Raw genomic sequence first — 20,871 nt, 5'->3', positions numbered from 1 at the left:
AGTTCTGCTCGCGGGTGCCTTCCCGCCAGCCAGGTCTTTCCTGCCGGTTTACCAGCACCCGCGAGCGCTCAAATGGGATTGTGGAGCATTTCATTCCAGAGCCCACAAATGGCTAATTACCGGGTCCGGCAGGGCCGTAATGACCCGGTAATTACCCATTCGCGGGCGCCGGAATATTTCCCAAGTTTGGCGGCAGCCTGCCGGTTTTACTAGCAAGGCTACCGCGAAACTTATGAGGCCCAGGGAAGCAAAACCACAACTCATGATGCACAACCAGAGAACACTGAAGCACGGACCAAAATAATTTGCTGCATGCAAATTGGAAAGGTACATTGCCAGTCACAACCACACATGCATCTCATAGAAATGTCAAATGTACCGTCGTACATGGCCATATGGCATGAATAAATATGTAACACATTGGTGACATATCCATCCATTCCATGTGTGTCAGTTCTACAAAAAGGGTCAGAGTTCATGTTGACTGTGAATGGCTAATGTGAATGTCACTTTACAACCCCTCCCCCACATCCCCGCGCATCATACAAAGCCGTACTGGTAGCCAAATTATTACATATGCTAGCTAATCTCATTCATGCTTCTGCATTTTTGACTCTGCAAATGAACAATATACAGCCTGTGCCAGCATGAAAGGACCAGTCAATTGACATGCACACTTTCTGTTGCCCCTGTACAGGTGATGCTGGGTATCCCCTGATGCCATGGATGATGTCCCCTGTCTGGCAAACCCAAAACATCGACGAGCAGGCATATAACGTGCCCATGTGCATACTCGCTGCACCATTGAACATACTTTTGACTTGTTGAAGGCCCGGTTCCGCTGCCTCAGCAGATCGGGGGTGCACTCATGTACAGCCCTGAAAAGGTAGGGAAAATTGTGCTTGCCTGTGCCATGTTGCACAACATATGCATCATGCGCAAAGTCCCACTGCCCCCCGACATGGACATGCACCCACCAGAGGCTGAGGACAACAGTGAAGATGAGCAGTCTATTGCACTGTGCCGCGATGGCATGGAGGGACGTGTCACACGTGGAGACCTCATTCACCACTACTTTTGAGCACCTATCACTCACAAGGCACAGGGCATCTAGCACACTGGGCACTGTACATGAATAAATGCACTCACACGGAAGGATCAATGTCCAGTCTTGATTTCTTTTTCAACACCCAACATTTTGCGAAAAAAACAATTATTTACAAAAGTGAATAGCCTTAACTCCCTCTACAATCCCACCCAACTAGCCCTCCCCACACCTCCTCCCCAACTATCCCCACACTCCCTCCCCTACTATCCCTCTCCACTGCCCCTCACCCAGCTGCCTCTTGGATTGTGGGTGGCTGGGGGGAAGGACTTGTTGCCCGCTCTCGTCAGCTGGAGATGCAGTAGAGTCCTGGGTGGACGTGGTGGTGGTGGTGGTCCGGCACCGGTCTGGCCTAGTGGTCCTGGATGTGCTAGACTGTTCGGCCTCATTGGCAGATAATGTGCCTGTGGGGGTCAGAAAAGCAGGGCATCAGTGATGGGTGTGGATTCATGAGACAGGCATTAGTCCTAGTACATTCTGATGTGAATGCTGCGTCATGGACATGGCCTGGTGCACACATGCATGTGTCGGAGGTGCTGTATGGGTGCCTGTGTGGTGTGCGAACATGGTTTGTGCAGTAGCTGTTGCGTGGGGTAATGGTGATTCCCGGTTTGGATGTTATGGGTGTGCCACACAAGCTGTATGATATGGTGTTGTGGCAATGTGACTGCTGCCTATGGTAGTAGCTGCATTGGTGATGATTTAGTGGGATGGGCCGTGGTGGATGGGGTGAGTGGGCCACATGTATCATTAATGTGTGCATCTGGTCATTTGCTTTTGGTGGAGGTGCTTGACGCTGACGTGACTTTGTCCATGTCCTAGCACGTTGATGATAGCAGAAGTTGTGCTGTGTCAGGGGGATGTGCGTCTGAGTGCCTGCAGGTGCATCTTGTGAGGGCAATACAGGGGACCTGTGTGATGTGTGAGTGGTGTATGATTGTGGTTTGGGAGCAAGCTCTGTGTATGTGTGCAACCAGGTTGAAGGGCGGTGGGCCGCCCCAGGGCTGTACTGGCGTTGGGTACAACATACGTGACATGTTTTCCTACTCAATTGTATACAGGGTACAAGGTGTGCAATCTGACATTGGGTTTATGGGTGCTCACCAGCCTCATCCGATGTTGCACCTTCAGCTTCCGCTGCTCCTACTTTCTCAATGGTCTCGAGGTGCATGACACTGCTGCACGTTTCCTCCCATGGCTGCTGGTGGATGGGGATGCAGTCTGCCTCCTGTGGCCGTGCCCTAGGTGCGCTGTCCTGACAGGAGGTTCCGCACCCTGAGATGTAGATCATCCCACCTTTTGTGGCAGTCCTGGACTGTTCTTGGGGTTGTCCCGACCGCCATGACTGTCCTGGCTACCTCTGCCCAGATGGTCTTTTTGCACATTTGCGCTTGCCGCCGTAGGTCACTGCTGAACATTTCATCAGCATTTTCAACTAACGTGTCAGCCAGCATATTTAGTTCAGCCTTGCTGAACCGCAACTTATGACTCTGTGCTGCTGGTACACTGGAAGCCATGTCTCTGGTTGTGTATCTGTGCCTGGAATGTGGCTGTGACTCCTGTGCACAGAGGGTTGCAATGGATTGTGTTTTGTTAATGGCCGCCGGCCTATTTCCTGTTCCAGCAATCACGTTATTTCCGGTCATGGTAATAAAGGCACCGGTAACAACGGTGTCGGTTATTCCGGGAGCATGAAGTTTGGGGGGGGGAGTTTGGTGGTATTACCGGCATGCTGGTGCAACCGTTTCTGGCATGCCAAAATCCGTGTTCACGCTGACATGGAATCAGCCGTTGATTCCGGCAGCAGTGCCGCACGGACACAGTAGCACCGGCATGCTGGTAATTACGATTTTTTCACTGGCATACTTTGAATGAGGTCCAGAGTCTTTTATTCAATGTAGTTTCCCGTTTGCCTTCAGTTCATTGTTTCATATTAGTAGTTGTGCTGTTTCATATAACTCAATGTTAAAAAATGATTAGTCTTTGTCTTGCCTTTCACTTTGATATTTAATAGGTGCAGGTTTTGCATATATAATTTAGTTCGGTATTCACATTGTTGGTTTCATTCAATTCAGAGTTCAGTAAGAACAACCTTGCTTGTTTCGTTTAATTCAATGTTCATTAAATACCACTTTGCCGGTTTTATTCAATTCAGTATTCAATAGGGGCAACGTTGAATGTTTCATTCAGTTCAGTATTCAATAAATGCAACTTGACTTGTTTCATTCAATTCGATCTTCAATAAATGTAAATTGACTTGTTTCATTTAATTTGGTATTCAATAAGGGCAACGTTGCCGGTTTTGTTAAATTAGATATTTAATAAGGTTAAGTTTGACGGTTTTCAGGGACCTCTGTTATTTGCGTTGCCTTGGAGCCCTTCGGGGGGCTTCTTGTGTCTCTGACACTTATCCGGACTGGCAGCTCCTGTCTGTGCGGCTTTTCCCCCCGACGGAAAAGCCTGTTCGCCGGGTGCTTCATCCAGCATACACCGGCTCTTGTGCTCAGCTCCATCTCCATTCTGCGACAGCCTCTGCTTCCCTCCTCCCCTTTCCAGGGATCTCCTTCCTGCAGAGTCCCACCAGCAGGGCTGCAGGAATCTGGATAGGTGTCTCAGCTTATCATACGGCTCCTTATGCTGTGTCTTCCCGTTCCCGTTGCTCCCCAATGCATCTGCAGTCCACCTTTTATACGTGGTCCTTCAATGGGCTGCAGGTGTATTCCATTAATTAAAGGTGCCGGACTCTGATTACAAAGACATGCCTGACCTTTATGCACCTTATTTGTCCCACTACCCAAGTGGTGAGAGGAAGTGGTGTCTATTACTCTCAGTTGTTTATTCCTTTTCTCAGTTCTGTTAGATACCGCAAAAGGGGAGCAAAGGAGAACTAGCTTATAATGACGCATAAAGGTTAGGGAGGAATTAGGCTGGTTATCATGAGGATACGAGGGATAGTGTGGTTTTTCCCAAGGGACTTTATTCCCAATCCTTCTTCTCCTCTTTCTGGTAAGTCTGGTTTTTTAATATCTCCTGTTCTTCTCAGGGACAAGGGGACATGGGGAACAATATCCCATAACCACCTCTTCTATCTGGGATAGGGTTTCCTTCAGGAAAGGATAAGGTGGAATACCACATCTCACCTAAGTTCTTCCCATCTCCAATCCCCAAGGACCTTCCACCCAGGTGATCCTCCCTCGCTCGTCCACCCTCAGGGTTGGGATCCAAAAGTGATGTCCCATCCCTGGCAAATGCGTAGAAGGCCCAAGGGGAGTAAATGTGAGGGCGCCCTCAGGTTTCTCACATATCCGAGATGTTTGCTCTTGTTAAAGAGGGGGACCTCAATTGACATATCCCCTCTCTACCACTTTAAAATCTATAAGGTATTACATATTTTCACTTGAAAATGCACACATTTTTTAAAGGCGATACGGCCTGCAATGAGGGAATTATTGGCGATATACCACCTATTTCCAGCTACCACAACTGTTTTAAAACTAGCCGTATTGATTATATCTAAATAAGCATTCAAAATTTGAAGAGTGTGCATGAAATGGTAATCATCTTGAGAAGTGAAGCAATGATGGTGCTGTGATCATTGGAGCTCAAACTAAGGTCAAGGATATTCATAATTAAATAGGTACTTTATTTTTAGCTCACTTGAGGAAAATAACATGATACTAGCTCCACTATTTATTTACAAAACCTACAAAACCAACTAAAGCAGTATCTGTTAAACACCTTGTGAGAGCTAGCTGGTGTGACAATGATTGCAGGAGAAAGAAAATGAGTTGGTGGAAGCAATAACATCGAGGGACCACACTGAGCATGAAATGGTGAAAACACTCAAAAGGGAATATAAATTAATGATTGAACAGGAAAATGCCAAAGATGGGAATCCTTAATGCAGACCACTGATGTAAAAGACCCAATAACCTTTTGGCAAAATATTTCTGAATGAGTAAGTAATGTGGGCCATCCACTTGAATTGGTAATTCCTGAAAATATTTAGTCCAACCATTTTTCTGTGCTATATTAGGAACACAGATTATCCTTTTTTGGCCAAACTGAGGAATTGATAAACACTATACTAGAGAAATCTGAACAAGAAAATGTATAACTTATTCTATTTGAGGTCTATACCACTATGAGTCAAGCACAGGGTAAGGCACCAGTCCTAGATAGGATACCTGTGGATCTGTTTAAGGATGAGTCATTGGTTTGGGCACCAGATTTGTATTACTTTTTAATGTTGTAATTAAATGAGGTCCGGTCCAAGCCTCCTAGAATATTGCATATGTTGTCCCGTACCAGACAGGAGGTTGTGCAAATGCCAGTAGTTATCGACCAATTTTACTGTTGGCGTGAGTGGCAAAATATACTGAAAGGTTCTGTTAATTAGGCTTGAGGAGTGTATCCTGCAAATAAGTAATTTACAAGCTGAGCTTTCTAAGGAAGTCTGCACTATTGACAAAGTCTTTAGGCTCTACTTGTTGATGAACTAATACATTTCTCTTAAGGGTAACTTGTTTTACCTAATGTTCATGGGTCTGAAATCTGCATTTGATCGGATTCCGAGATCAGAACCATGGAAATCATTGGTGAACAACAATGTACCCTTACCATTGTTAAAGGCTGTCATCTAATTATATAAGCATCAGTGAGATGGATGACTGGGGGTGAGTGCACAAAACTATGGGAGATGCTTTTACGTTATGCATAATGACACAACATAAGGAGGTGTTGTTTGAAGTTCCTAGTTATTCATCAAGAGCATGGCTGATAAGACAAAAATATTGGACTGATTACTGAATATTTTCTACCTGTGTTCTTAGGTATTTTTTTATGTTGATGGATTCTGTTTAAAACTATGATATGTTCCTTTCTCTTTTTAAAATCCATCTCTCAGCCAATCTGCACCGCTTATTGACATCCAAGAATAAAATAGGCAACACAATTTCGAGCATTGAATGATGGATTTTATTTTTGGTAATGATGTTTATGAATTTGTACGGTATTTGTAAGCAGACATTTTACGAATTGTATGTTTTTTAGATGCATATTCTTCTATGTCAAAAATGTTGAAATAAAGTTTGATTACACAAAAAACACAAGGTATCCTTAGTAAAACTCATTTACCCACCAGCTGCTCACCCGCCTCCTGGATGGGACTTTAATACCGTAAATCCTTCAAATTCCTATGCAGGCTCCATTTGAACCGATGCATAAAGTCCTTCTTAAGCAGCTCAATTACAAAGTAGCATTCTTAATAACAGTCATATCTAGCAGGAGGATAAGTGAGCTGCTGGCCCACTCTGTCACACGACAATGTATTACTGTCCACAAAAATAAAGTGGTCTTAAGGACACTTCCATGTTTTTTACCCAAATAGATTTCAATATTCTATCAATCCATTGAATTTCAGTCATTTTTTTTAAAAACCCACAAAGTAGAGGTGGGGCACTCTAGATGTCTGCAGAGTCGTGATGTTCTGCCTTAACAGAACCAAAGAAATATGTGAAACAAACAAATTCTTTCTTTCTTTTTTGCGATTGGTAGAGAAGGTGACCCAGTGACAAAAGCTACCATTGCTAGATGAATTGTTATCTGAATTCTACTCTGTAACACACTGGACCTCATTATAAGTTTGCCGGTCCGGAAAACTATGAATTCAGCACGCGGGTGCCTGGCGGGCGTACCAGAACCCACAAGCAGAGCATGTCGGATGCACAGGCCCCATTCTGAATGGTGCTGGTGCATACGACCTTCCCATTCCCATTGAGCCCTATGGGGCTGAAATGGGAATGGGGAGCATTTTTTTCCGGTGCCCGTGAATGGGCAATTACCGGGTCCGGCAAGGCCGTAATGATCCGGTAATTGCCCATTCACGGGCACCGGAAACAAAATGATACCGGCGGTAGCCGTGCCTGTTTTACTGGCATGGCTACTGTCAGTATCGTAATGAGACCCACTGACTTATAAATCACTAAATTTCATCCCGCAGGCCCATTCCACATGTAAGACAGGCGCAACCTTTGCATTCGTAGGTAATGTACCATGGGAGGAGATTTGTTAGGCTGCAACTTGAAGTTCAGTACACACTTTCACACAGCATTGTGTAGATACACAAGCAAGAGCTGATTCACAGTTAGGTCAAGCTTTCTTAAGCATTTATTTACAACTGTAACCGTAGCTCACCCGCTACCTTATTCTGGTACTGCTTTCTAGCCTATGCAAAGCATGTGCATCTAAGCAGATTCACAAGCCTCAGAAGACAAACACCACTTACCCAGTAATCCTCTTTCTGTGGCTTGTATCTGCTTAGAATGACATGTGCCCTCCCTGCGCCCTCCCAGCGGGACAGCATCAAATCAGCTAAATTGTCAGAAAATCAAACTATTTGAGGATGTCCACATCTATGGGATCACGGGCCCCTGTACAGGTAGGATAGGGATGGCATGAAAGGAACCCCCAACCCCCTGGTGAAGACCTATTTTCAAATCCCCCATAAATGTAATACTCCAAGCCAAATACTAGATGGTGTCCTATTCTAAGCATGTGATATATAGCGTGAGCTAAGGTAAAATGCCATCGTAGAGCTTATTTAGGTTCAGAGTTTTGCTTACTGATGGTAAGTTCCACCCTATTGCTTAGTTGTCATGAGCTGTCATCCAGATAACAGGTGTCAATACTGTCTCGCCTACTTTACTATCTCTTCAATGTATTATTATTATTATTATTATCATTATTATTATTAGGGTTTTTGTGGAGCGTGTACCTAGCTTCTGGAAACAATGGAGTGCTTTACGATCATAGAGGGAAGAATAAGGTTAAGGAGCATAGGAACAAGTGAGTAGGGATCTCTACAGTGGAGGGAGGGCAATAGTCTGCAATGGAACGAAAAGTGATCAGGGGAGGAAAGAGAGGACAGTGTATGGACCTAGGTGTTAGGGGTGTTGATCTGCCTGTTCGTTTTCCTTCCCCCTCATTTGTTATTTCTTGGTTTTCTCTCTCCTCTTTTCAAATCCTTCTCTGTACACAGCTGTTTCACCCTTATAGTTATAATTGTTCTAAAGCTGTCATTCTTGGATTAGACACAGGATCGATATTTCAAAGGCCTTGATTGGTTTGCACGCTAACTGTTGTCATGTGATTTTCTTTTTCTTTTTTCTTCTGCTGAACACCCCTTACTTGACCAGTATTCTAGAGAGGGTGCTGCTGAGCCATGTAATTATGGAAATGTCCTTCTAGCGAAGATATGGACACCTATCGTCGTATCGTTTTTTACTGACTAGTCAGTGTTTATCTTTGGTCTTCCTCCAAGCCAATAATGACAGCCAGTCTTTGACTTGTCAGATGTTGAACACGCTTATCTGTGTTGATCTTGATTGAACATCTCCGCAGTCTGCAGAATCTAACGTGTCATGCAAACTTGTTGCTGAAATCCTATATTTTCTAATTCGTTTTCTGAAGCAGAGACCTAACTAGTAAGCAGATTTGTAATACAATGTCGTCGGACGAAAATATGCATACTATGGATTACTTCATTTTACCAAAACTCTTGCAAAGCACTTTTCAGTATTTTGGCAAAAAATGCAGCTGTGGATCGTTACATTCACACTTGATTTTGAGCCACACATTTTAATATGATTATATTGCTTGGCATAGTGTAATGTGCTCGACTTTCATATACTTCCAGGACATACAAATAGGGGCAATGAGTGCATGAGACAAACAACCCTAATTGACTAAATGCCTTTTCGCATACATTTGGACCCTATTGCAAAACGGGTCTGCTTTAGTCATGCCAGGGTGTTTAAAAGCTCACCTCATCCACTATCCGCAAAGCGAGGCACTCTTTGATGCGTTTCCCACAGCGATTCTGCCAAGTTGTTGTCCACTAGCAAGGGACTCGGTTATGCAGAGAGGGCTATTTTTAGACAACCCCCCCCCCAACCTGATATGAAATACCCTTTTCCTGTAATAGAGGTGGAAATGTAAAACCAGCATGGCATGTCGGCATCCCCTAAACGGTTGTCACCTGCGGTGTGCCCAACCATTGATGTGATGTGAATGATAGGTAGCGCGGACCCGGGGATCAAACCTGTGTTGCTCTGTTATCTTGTTTCCAAGGCGAGCACGTTGCCCCTGAACAATCCTCCCGAGACATTGGTAGCAATGCCAATGTATGCAAAATAGGTATCCGCTTGCTGTTACGAAAGGCAAAGGCGGGCCCTTGGCTCTGAAGCACGTGCAGCCTGGCATATCTTCTTCTTGTGTGCCCCCGTTGTTAGTAAAGAGGTCTAAGTGTAGTCACTGGTGGTCCCTGGATGGAAGAAGCAATGCACTTTTTTCATACGTCGGCCGTAGTGTTCACGCAAAGAGCCTATATTTTTAGAAAAAGACGTTCCGTTTGTGCCTTGCAAATGCTCTGTGAGTTTATCTACTTTGTGTAAATGTGTAATAATTGTAACGCAGTATAGTTTTCAAAATGGTGATCTGAATTTGAAAAAACGTACTTTTGGAAGATACACATTTGTTGACCAGACACGATTATGTCGTAGTGATACTGTTTGCTTTTCTTGTTTTCATGACTCCATGTGCTAACCTTTGTGTGTCTCATATCCATGTTTTGTGACTGGGATATAAACCAGCAGGTACTTTTGATTTTCTAGGCAAGAAGCAGCCAGTGTGAATAACAGCTGTCATGTAGACACTCACATGATCACTGCTGTTCTCTAGCCAGGTTTGCGACATGTAAGTCAACTATATACATACACAGAGCAATGTTTTCTCAGAATAATAGTTCGCCAACCTGGTGAGTTGATTTAAAGCTGCTCATTATTTTCTGCTGATTTATACCCACGAAGTTTCACTGTGAGTGCCCATATCATTTGCAACAATCTATGGCATCACAATGGTGAAAACAACCATGCATGTTTTAATGCTATTTAGTGAAGCCAGCAACGGAACAGCAATTGAACAGCACAGATTGATTTCACCATTGCAGCTTAAATTACATTCATTTGCTATTCCAAGTGGTACAAAAAGGCTCCTGTTCCTGCTGATAGAATTAATCCAGGTGTATCCCAATACTTGAAATTAAGCAAACTCGGGTGCATGAATGTAGAATACTAAACATAAGTTTGATTCTGTTTTGATCATATTGATATTTTTCTGAAAGCCATTATTTCTTTTTATAGGTTTGAATTGTGTGAACCTGCCTTTGTGGTAGGGAACTGCCTGGAGATTTCATCTGACAGTCACCAGTATGATCGGATTTACTGTGGAGCAGGTGTCCAGAAAGACCACGAGAACTATATGAAAATATTACTGAAAATCGGGGGTATTTTAGTGATGCCTATTGAAGATCAGGTGATCTAAAGCTCTCATTATTTTTCATATTTATGTTGCAGAGATAGTTATAGTAAAAATATAATTCGCAATTGCATTGCTACAGATTTACAGTTGTGTTGTTGCTATAGAACTCCAAACTGTCAGTAACATAGCTTTTGTTGGGTGGTTGATTTGTTAACCAGAAACCGGTGTTAGACCACTGGACATGGTTAAACAGAATGTTGTTTATGAACGAAAATGAAAACTGCTTCACGTGGCCCTACTGCTATGATGAGGTTCCCTATCTTTAACTAAAACCGAAGGTGCTCGTCAGGATGTTTGGTCAACATAACTCTGTCCTCGGTCCTCAACCTAATCTAACTGGTCCTACCACTACACACAAATTAGAACACCTAAAGTAAATGCTTGTTAGGCTTGGGCTGTTGGGATCGCGTAGCTAAACTTCTCCTCTGTTAATAAATATATGTTCATCAAAGTTCTCTCTATTTGGTGTTTCCCAACAGTTCCTTGTACGAAAGTCACTCCGTTTTGCTGTTATTCATGAAAACACAATTTGCTTCTCAAGTATTCCCAATTTAACTGGTTTCACATTCAGCCTCCATAAACTTGGAAGCGTCACTGAAGCAAAAAAAGGTTACTTTTCTCATCCCCTTCCAAATTTTTGTGATATCTCAACAGCCCCTTTTCCAGAACAAGTACACCTCTTCTCTGAGCTGTGGTCAGTGTTTGAGCTATTGTCAACTTTCTCTGAGGGTCCTCCTGGCCCTCTTCACTATCTTTGATTTCTGTGTTTTTATTGTTCGATTTAGACCTTTACTGGGCTCTCTCGTCCCTTGGTTTACACCCTGCTATGGATATTAATGTCCACTTTATCTAATTGATTGGTGTTTTTAGCCCATAGCTTGATATGTCTGATGTAAGCTGGACTTGCATCTCTATTTTCTTGTGAGTTATATGTATCTCTTTGTGGAGTTGGCAACCAGCGGTCTCATGGACTTTGCCTACCTTGGATATCATTAGATTTTTTACTTCCCCATACTTGTTACAGAGCTTGACCGCCTGCCTCTGCTTTTCATGCCCAGACCATGTACCTGATATTCTGTTGTACTGTCTCCAGGGAAGGTTGGTGGCTCCATCGGCGGCAGACATCTTTGTATCGGACCCCTTCCTGGCGCTGTCCATTGGCGACCTTCTTGGTAGATCGCCATTGTCTTTCTGTGGCTTTCTTTGGTGGCGGCCTGCTCGTGGGCTTGCTGATGTATCTTCCTCTGTCTTTCTCCAGCGGCACCTTCTCGTAGAATCACTGGTGTCTTCCTCTAGCTTTATATGGCGGCAGCCTTCTCATTGGTTTGCTGGTGTCTCTTCCTCTGGCTTTCTCTGGTGGCAGCATTCTCAGGGACTTTGTGGTGTCTTTCTCTTCCTCTGTCTGCGCCTCTTCGGACGAGAGCAAAACATTTATTTGGCTGGCGTTCCTGGACTCAGCAAAGTTCTGCAGGCTACTTACCCACCACATACACTTTTGGTCCTGCATCCAGGCAGCAGTGGTTTTGTGCGATAGCAGCTGCATCTGCTATTCACATCTTGACCACAGGTGATTGACTCAACACCGGCTGGTCTTTCGCTACAGGTGAGGATTGAAAGGTCTTCATATGGGCCTCTTTAACCCTTTAACTGCCATGGGTTTTTTTCCCCCCAGTGCCAAGGCCTTTTTTGGTGATTTTGGTATGTGGCCATTCAAAGTCTTGTAACTTTTTTGTTACACGATATATCTCGGCCAAATGTGGCTCCTTTTCTTCCCACATGTAGGCGGTCGTAACGCCACCCAGGAATCTTAGGTTGCTGCAGGGGGTTGAGAGAAAATAAGCAAAAAGAGCGAAATTTTGGGGGGTTTTCAAAAAATTCCAATAAAATGATGTACAAAGAAGCCTGTGGTTTTTTCCTTGTAAGTGCTAGGAACAAATGGTTTGCTGTGCTGAATTCCCCAATTGCCTGGCTTTCAAGAACAGGTTGAGTGGAAACGAAAAAAAATATATTTTGATGTGGTTATCAACTGTTTTGTGAGAGGTAGGCGATTTTGGCCATTTTGCCAATTGGACATGCATGGACGGAATGGAAGAAAAGGGTAGGAATGCCGAATTGGAGGACAGAAAGGCATATCTTTCTGAAAGGTAGACATAATTTCAAGTTTAGGAACGGGTGGTTTGTGTAGGTCAGGCAACAACTAGGTAGGGGAAAATGCCATAGATTGGGGGAAAAGCGGGAAAATGACAGAAAAAAGAAGGTATGTGTTGGACATTGTTGGCTTGGTACGGCAATGGCTTCTATGAATTTTGAGAAAAGCAATGCTCCGCTACATTTCCCCGACTCTTGCAGTTAGGAAAGCACACATTTTTTGTAGTGTTTTACAAAACAAGCCATACCACAAGCCAAACACTGAGCCATAGTACACAGGAGTTTTATGCTCACGTCCTGAACAGACGCACTTAGCATGTGTAAATCGGGAAAACCAATGTGGTGAGGAACGGCAAGCATACATTCTTTGAAAGAGCACAGGCAGACCTTTTCAAGGGTTGGTGACTTTTGCAGGTTACAAAAGTGTATGGTGCCTAAAGCAGCGACTAAATGTAGGTCACATTTGGGAAATTAAAGGGTTGTGTGACAAAGGGCACCAGCAAATGGGTCAAAACGTTATGAAAACCACACAAACACAACAAATGTTATACCTTCCTGCGTTCCCACAGATGTCCCGATGAAAACGGTACCTCACATGTGTGGGTGCACCTAACTGGGCGCCAAGGGGAAAGCCTAAAACACAAGTAACCCCAAGTCTGTTTTCACACCTAAATTTCACACTCTCACATCATACAGATATGGGCCTCGGGTGTCCAAGCCACCAAGGAAAACAGGGAACCTCCTGCATTTCCGAAAAGAGGACACCCGTGGGAATTCGCAGAGGTATGATTTGCGCAAATCGCCCAGAATTTATTACCCAGACACCCCCGCAAAGTCCGAAATGTGGGGAAAAAAACCCATTTTCCGCACATTTCACTCAGCTCACCCATCGAAACTCGCCGCCAACAGAACATGGCCTACCTTCCCGCGTTCCCACAGGTGTCCCGATAAAAACGGTGCCTCACATGTGCAGGTGCACCTACTTGGGCGCCAAGGGGAAAGCCTAAAACACAGTAAACCCCATGAATTTCACACTTTCGGCAGACAGGCACACCATACAGATTTGGGCCTAGGGTGTCCAAGCCACCAAGGAAAACTGGGAACCCCATGCATTTCTGAAAAGAGGACGCCGGTGGGAATCCGCAGAGGGCTGACTTGTGCAAATTGGCCCAAAATGTATTACCCAGAAGCCCTGACGAATTCTGAAATTTGGTGAAAAAATACACTATTTCCACACATTTCACTCCGCTCACCCACCGAAACACGCGCCAACAACACATGGCCTACCTTCCCGCGTTCCCACAGGTGTCCTGACGAAAACGGTACCTCACCTGTGTGGGTGCACCTACCGGGGGCACAAAAGGAAAAGGGTAACCAACTGGTAACCCCAAGCCTTTCGGCACAGCACATTTTGTTCATGTGGGCAACCTACAGATTTGTGCCTAGGGTGTCGAAGCCAGCAAGGAAAACAGGGAACCCCATGCATTTCCCAAAAGAGGACACCCGTGGGAATCCACATAGGTCTGACTTAAGCAAATCGGCCCAGAATTTACTACCCAGAACCCCCGGCAAAGACCCACATGGGAGAAGGGCCATGTCATGCAGCCCGCCCTGGAACCAGATATCTGCTCCTAGGAACGGACGCCTGAGCCCAGAGAGGAGTGCAGGACAGCCCCCCCTTATCTGAACCTGGGGAGGGCTACATGAGATAGGGGTGGAGAGGTGCAACCCCCTTCACATTAGAAAATTCCACAGCGGTGTAGGGGGCCCCTCTGCCCCTGCTAAAGGGAAGCCTGGCATTTTGAATTATTTTCTTTGTTTAATAAACCTGCCTTGGCGCGGAGGGTCACATTGGTGTGCCAATCTGGCCCCGGGGTACCCAAACCTTACTGCCCCACCCACTGGGGGGCCTGTCCCACCATTTTTGGGGGCCCTCTCCCCCACACCCCAAATGGAGGGGGGGGTGTACCTCACGCAGCCGTTTGTAGGAGGCCCAGGGAGGCCTGCATGAGGTGCCCCCGCCACCCATATGGAACACCAATGTGCCCCTCTGCGACAAGGCAAGTTTTGTAAACAAAGAAAAAAATGGAAAATGGTACACTACACAGGCTGAGGGGCACCCTAAACCGCCAGGTAATTTTCTAATGTAATGGGGGGTGACCCTCTACCCCCACACCAAATGCAGGGGGGCATATCATTCAGCCCTCCCTGGGGGCAGATAAGAGGGGGGCATCTCATGCAGCCCTCCCTGGGGTCAGATGCCCCTTCCTAGGCGCAGATATCTGCCCCCAAGGAGGGCTACAAGGGGTGCCCCCATTTCCCCTTGGGGTGAGGGGGAGAGGCCCACCCCCCTTTTCTGTAAAATAAATCCTTGGTGGCTAGTGCCCCCCCACTCCCACCCAAAAGCCCCTTATTTTTTATTTTTGCCCCTTCCCTGAGGGCAGATGATCAGCCATCTGCCCCCAGGGTTTATTAGATATGTGCCCCCATGCTTTCGGGGCCCGGGGGGGAGAAGGCTGCTTACTGTAAGCAGCCCCCCTCCCCCAAGTCACAAACGTATCCCTGGTGATCAAGTGGCCATTGCTGGTCACGGATCGAGCGCTCGGCGCCGATCTGTGACCAGCAATGCTTCAAAAATGGAGCTCTGCGCTCGATCCGCGGGCTGCAATGCTGTCACACAAGGTATCGTTGGAAAGGGGAGAATCTCCTCTTTCCAACGATACCTGCCTCAATCTCGGGCTTGAAATACAGCCAGAGATTGAGGCAGAGGGAGCGGGGCTCTTACCTTCTCTCTTCACCGTGGCAGCCGAAAATGGCTGCCGCAGTTAATTTACTTTCAGTTTCATGTCGGCGTACGTCACGCACGCCGACGTGAACTTGAAGGTAATCCAACCGCCGGGCAGTGAAGGGGGACCTCCCCCTCACATAGCCCGAGGTTGGATTACAGTTTTGTGCGATCCCTGCTTTGCAGGGATCGCACAAAACAGAGTGCCTGAAAGGACGAGGTATCTCGTCCTTGGCAACAGGGAGGGAATCCAAAGGACGAGATACCTCGTCCTTGGCACTAAAGAGGTTAATGAGAGATGCAGTTCTGTTGGTTACCACGCTTCAAACTTGAGGGAGGGTCAGCATTTAGATTGGTTAGAGCCAAAGGCTTTACCAGTTTAAAAGCCTCTCTTACTCCCATATATGTGGAGAGGACTAAGATCTTGATAACGATTGGGGGTCCTTGTACCTCAAGGGGGAGTCACTCCCAATGAGCGGGCTTACCTCCCTAGACTTGGGCAGAAGGGACAATTACCCTGGATTTGTCACATAGGGTATCATCCAAATGTATTTATTGGTATTTTTGTGACCCTTAATCCAGACTTATGGGATGTATTTAATGCAGGACAGCATTCTGAAAAATTCCTTGATTAGCAGGATCTATTTTTAAAAGCATCCCAGTGTAAATCGTAGGCCACAGACTCCACCTTTATGCACACGTATGATAGTTTTAGTCTTCTGCTCCTGGTTAACTGTTCCCTACTTGGCCCATAGTTAGCCTATTTATTTCTCCATGTTTTAGAACCTTGGACACATACATTGACTTCCGACTGTGTCTTGCTCCTGACTCCTGTTTTCCCTCAGTGAAAAAAGGTTACCTTTAAAACTGAGTTGCATTGGATCTTCCATAAATGCCTGAAACCCAAGCAGCCTTACCCTAATAGTGTGGTTTGTCTTTCACTTTGGATCCACTGTCTTACATTCATATCCCCATTGTTTCCCTCAATCTCAGTCAGCCCTAGCTTCAGGACTTAATAGTTGTGTAGTGTAGTAGAGTGCTCAATTGAAGTCTCGGGTGAGTGTGCCTTTTATTTCCTGGCACCACCCCAACTATGTAATTTGTTACTTCCAGGTAATTCCTACAATTATCTGTGAATGGTTAACCAAGATTGGGTTAGGTTGATACTGGCATTTTTTAAAAATGTTTTTAAAGATTGGGTTCTGGAGGTGATTTAAATGCCTAAGATCAGATGCCTTCCCATCTCAAGATAGTGAAGAAACAATAACGCCCCAATGCCTGTATTGCAGTTTCAGACTCAACACTCTTGTTATTGCTAAATCTATCTAGGCCTTTTCTTGGGGGCTTTCAAAGTTTTAACCTAGGTAATGGCATGTGGAGATGCTTCCTAGGCCTAAGGATTCAAAATGTAGCTCAACCATGACTGTTCTGCACCAACCAAAATCCACACAAGTCAAATCTCACGGATGAGCCCAAGATCACAGTGGACATTGCCCCAACCCACTTTCTTCTTTTTGTGTTAGGGTTTTAATTTTCTAATCTAGTGCTCAAAAGCCTGCTCTTAGTCTTTGGTATTGGCATTTAGGGAACTGATCCCTTTCCTTCTTTCCTCATTGAACTTTTCATTGGGTCTGTTACCACATCTGATGATTCCGGAAAGATGCTTGAAAGCAGAATCTCTTCTTTTTCCTAAATGAAAGCTCCTCTTCGGGACTCTTTACAGCCCTTCCCTGTTTTTATTCCTCCAATCGTTTTTCCGGTATGTCACGTATTCAGATTTCTCCATGGGTAAGCAAAGCTTCCTGAGATAACCTCATACTCTTTAGGACACCTGATATTTCCCTTTAGGTTCCTATGACTTGGTAAAACTAAAACTGTCTTGAGATTGTATGAATCAGAATGTTTTATCATGCTAACCGGAAAATCTCTCTTCCTGACTATCTAGAAAATTCAATACCAATAGTTCGAACAGCTGTGTTTTCGTTGAACTGAAGGAATTGTTAAAATAGTTCTGGAAATGAGGAAATATTTTTAGTACATATTTTAATTGTGTGTAAACCTATTTCCTGATTATAGGAACACATGAATTGTATTGTTTTTGAATTCTATGACAAGACCGGATACGTGCATTATGCTTTATCTTCTTTAATCTGCTTAACAACAGCTTTTCAAATCTTCTTTTTTAATATAAAGTTTTTCTTTTTTTATACACAAGAACAACTGGCTTAAAAAACAAAGATAAAACAAAATAACATGAGTAGAAATGTAGAGGATCAACTACATCTCCCATGATGTCCTCTCAGGCTAGTAGTCCAAGCCTCAATCCTGTGCACCAATGAGGGCTCCTTCCCTAGTATAAGTCTATATCACCCTGGGTGCTTTCCTCGTCTTTTTTGCTGCTTTCAACAGCTAAAACTTTAAGCGTGTATTTACAGTGTGACAAGTCATTGAATGTAGTAATAATGATTTAGGACGTGCAGCATATGGGAAGCAGCGCGCGTGGTCGCACTTACATGAGTAAATAAATTGTGATAATCGCTTAGAAAGTTTTCTCATGTCATTCATCATCCGTTCTTGTAAAGCAGCCCGAGAGCGATCTTGCTCACATTTAGGGCTGCATTCATTAATTCATTCAGTGTATCTTTACGCGCAGAGGTTCCCGAGGCCTGAGGGGATCATACGGCCTGACAGGAATGTGACGCACCATCTCTAAGCGCACACATGCGCCTTAGGCTCGGAGTACCTCCAGTGTTCCTTTTCGAACGGGAGAGCGTTTCGTGCCACTCCGGAGTACAATTGCCTATAAAATTGCCTATATTTGCTCGTTTTGAACGTGACTTTCAGCGTTCCCAAGGATAAACAGAGCCTGAGAGCATTTAAAAAAAAAAAAAAAAGACTAACCATTTTGGGAACGCTCGACCTAGCACTGCTGTGCTCTTAACAGGTCAACTTAGCAGAGCCCTAGAGCCTGTTGCTGCACTTTCCTGTATAATTTGATTAGCTATGGCCTCTGGCAGACCAGAAGAATACTGGTATGAGTACAGTGACCACGAACCGGAGGTTCAGGAAGAAGAGATGGACTTATCCCAGAGCTTCAAGAGAGTTTTGGGAGATTCTCTAGTGAAAGCGGTAGCGCAGGGCGTGCAGCCTAGTCAAGACAGACTACAAGTCTTGGAAGAGAAATTGGGCACCAGAGCTGGCTTGCAGGATGACCCAGGTGAGGGGACCTCCACTTTGAAGCCTCTAGACAACAACTCAAGGGGGAGTAAGGTCGCCCGGAGAGAAAGCACTCTTCTACTCCCCCGGTCTCAGATATGGGGAAAAGAGAAAAGCCCCAGGAGGCTGCTGATGCGTTCAACAGACTCGAGAATGCCTTCTTGGCAAAAGTACCAGCCGTGCCCAGGACAAGGAGGATTTCATCGGCCTCGATAAAAAGAGCGTAAAAGAGCGAGACACCAAAGCCAGCTTAGTGTAGAGTCCCCAAGGTGAGGACACATCAGTTATGTTTAAGCCAGAGGTCATTAGGCCCCCTAGGTCCACGGAATGGACCCCATCTCCGAGAGTGGCAATTTACATGTCCCAAAAGATTAGGAAACCGTTAGAGAAGGAGACCAGATTTCGGCTCAGAGCCGAATGTCCCAGACCAGAGCTTGCCGGTAAGGTGGGCGATACCCCGGAACTCGATCCGAAGATGCTCACCTTCGTTACAAAGGCTAACAAGGACGCCCGAAAGGAAATGGACCGGGCATGGCGGTCCTGTCAGGATAAGATCCTGGATCTTACAGGTCCCATCGCTAAAATCATGGACCTAGCTGAGAGATCCAAGGACACGGGAGAGCCAGTAGACCCCTTCATCTTAGCAGGCTGGGCCCAGCGTGCTGTGTGCTTGCTTGGAAACGCGAATAGCGCAATTTCAGCCGAGAGAAGAAGATCAATGCTATTGAAAATAGATAATAAACTGGGGGACCTAGCATCTTATGAAGCTGGCGAAGGAGCGCAAGGCCTGCTATTTGGCGACACGTTCGTCAAAGAGATGAACAAATTTGTGGGTACTTACACAGTACTCGAAAAAGCGCAGGCTTCAATAAGTAAAGTATTCCCCGGATGGGTTTTTGCAGGGGCCGGCCATTACAGAGGTCGATTGACCGGTCGATACAACTCTAATAGAAGACCTCAGGGTCCGAGGGCCCAGAACTGGGAGTCACGGCAGGAGGACGCCTTTTTCCCAAATAGAAGCAGAGGCTTCAGAGGCCGTTGAGGCAGAGGATTCTTCAGACAACATAACACCTCAGGTGAGAGAGCGTTTAGCAGCATACCTCCAGTAGGAGGGAGAACTTTGCTTTTTATGCACAATTGGCACAAGCTTTCATCAGACGCATGGATATTGCAGACAGTGCAGGGATTTCACCTGGATGCCCCCTTACAGATAGCAACCTCACAGCGCATGCACACTTCTCAAGCAGAGAGAGACTTATTAGAGGCAGAGATTCAGGCGCTGGCGCGCAAACAAGCCATAGAGAAGGCCCAGCAACATACAGCAGGTTTCCTCAGCAACATGTTTCTTGTCCACCGCAAAGGCAACATTCGACCAGTTATCAATTTAAAGGAGCTGAACAGCTGGCTGATATACAGGCATTTCAAGTTGGAAGGAATCCATCTCCTGGCCGGTCTTCTACGGAACAACGATTGGTTGGTGCGTCTAGATTTGAAGGACGCCTATCTTACGTTACCCATAGCACCTCAGTTCCGGCATTTCTTGCATTTCAGGTGGAGAGAGGAGATATGGCAGTTAAAAACCCTACCGTTCGGCCTAGCCTCCGCTCCATGGGCCTTCACCAAGCTTCTGAGGCCCCTAGCAACCGCCCTGCGAGATCAAGGAATTCGGATAATCATCTATCTGGACGACATCCTGTTTATGTCAGTAGACAAAGAGAGGTTGCAGAGACAGGTCCAATGGGCAGCATCTCTGATCTCGGGGCTGGGATTCCTCATCAGCACCGAGATATCGTCACTGACTCCATCCAAGAGGTTAGAATTCCTAGGTTTTACAATAGACACCAAGAAATCCACCTTAGAACTCTCTGCACACAAGATAAAGCGATAAAGAGGGATCTAAGGACAGCCCTGAAGAAGCTAGTTATATTGATTAGGAATCTAGCCAGGATAGTGGGACTACTTGCAGCATCGGACGCCAGCAAATCAGGTTGGGGAGCCAGGTACGGCCACACAGAAACGGGGGGAAAATGATCTCAGGAAGAACTATCATTGCACATCAACTGGAGCTCCTAGCGGGCTTCTTCACAATCAGAGCCTTCACCAAAGGCAGAGTGCAATGTTGCATCCTTTTAAGGATGGACAACATATCTGCAGTGAGGTATATCAACAAGCTGGGAGGCACAAAGTCCAAGATGCTAGCGGAACTAGCCAAGGATTTCTGGCACTCCTGCCTAGAGAG

General features: G+C 45.5%; 1 protein-coding gene across 1 annotated transcript in view; it reads left to right on the top strand.

Annotated features, from left to right (window-relative positions):
* Window positions 1-20,871, top strand: part of PCMTD1 (protein-L-isoaspartate (D-aspartate) O-methyltransferase domain containing 1) — an 869,695-nt gene that overhangs the window by 575,715 nt on the left and 273,109 nt on the right. The window contains exon 4 of the mRNA XM_069621034.1: window positions 10,306-10,477. Within this exon, the coding sequence (XP_069477135.1) occupies window positions 10,306-10,477 (172 nt within the window). The remainder of the gene's footprint in view (window positions 1-10,305; window positions 10,478-20,871) is intronic.

The sequence above is a fragment of the Ambystoma mexicanum genome, chromosome 5q (assembly GCF_040938575.1).
Source record: "Ambystoma mexicanum isolate Mex_15411 chromosome 5q, UKY_AmexF1_1, whole genome shotgun sequence".
In the NCBI taxonomy this organism is placed as follows: domain Eukaryota; kingdom Metazoa; phylum Chordata; class Amphibia; order Caudata; family Ambystomatidae; genus Ambystoma; species Ambystoma mexicanum.
Note: the sequence above shows the minus strand (reverse complement) of the source record. Positions and strands in the feature narration are given on the sequence as shown.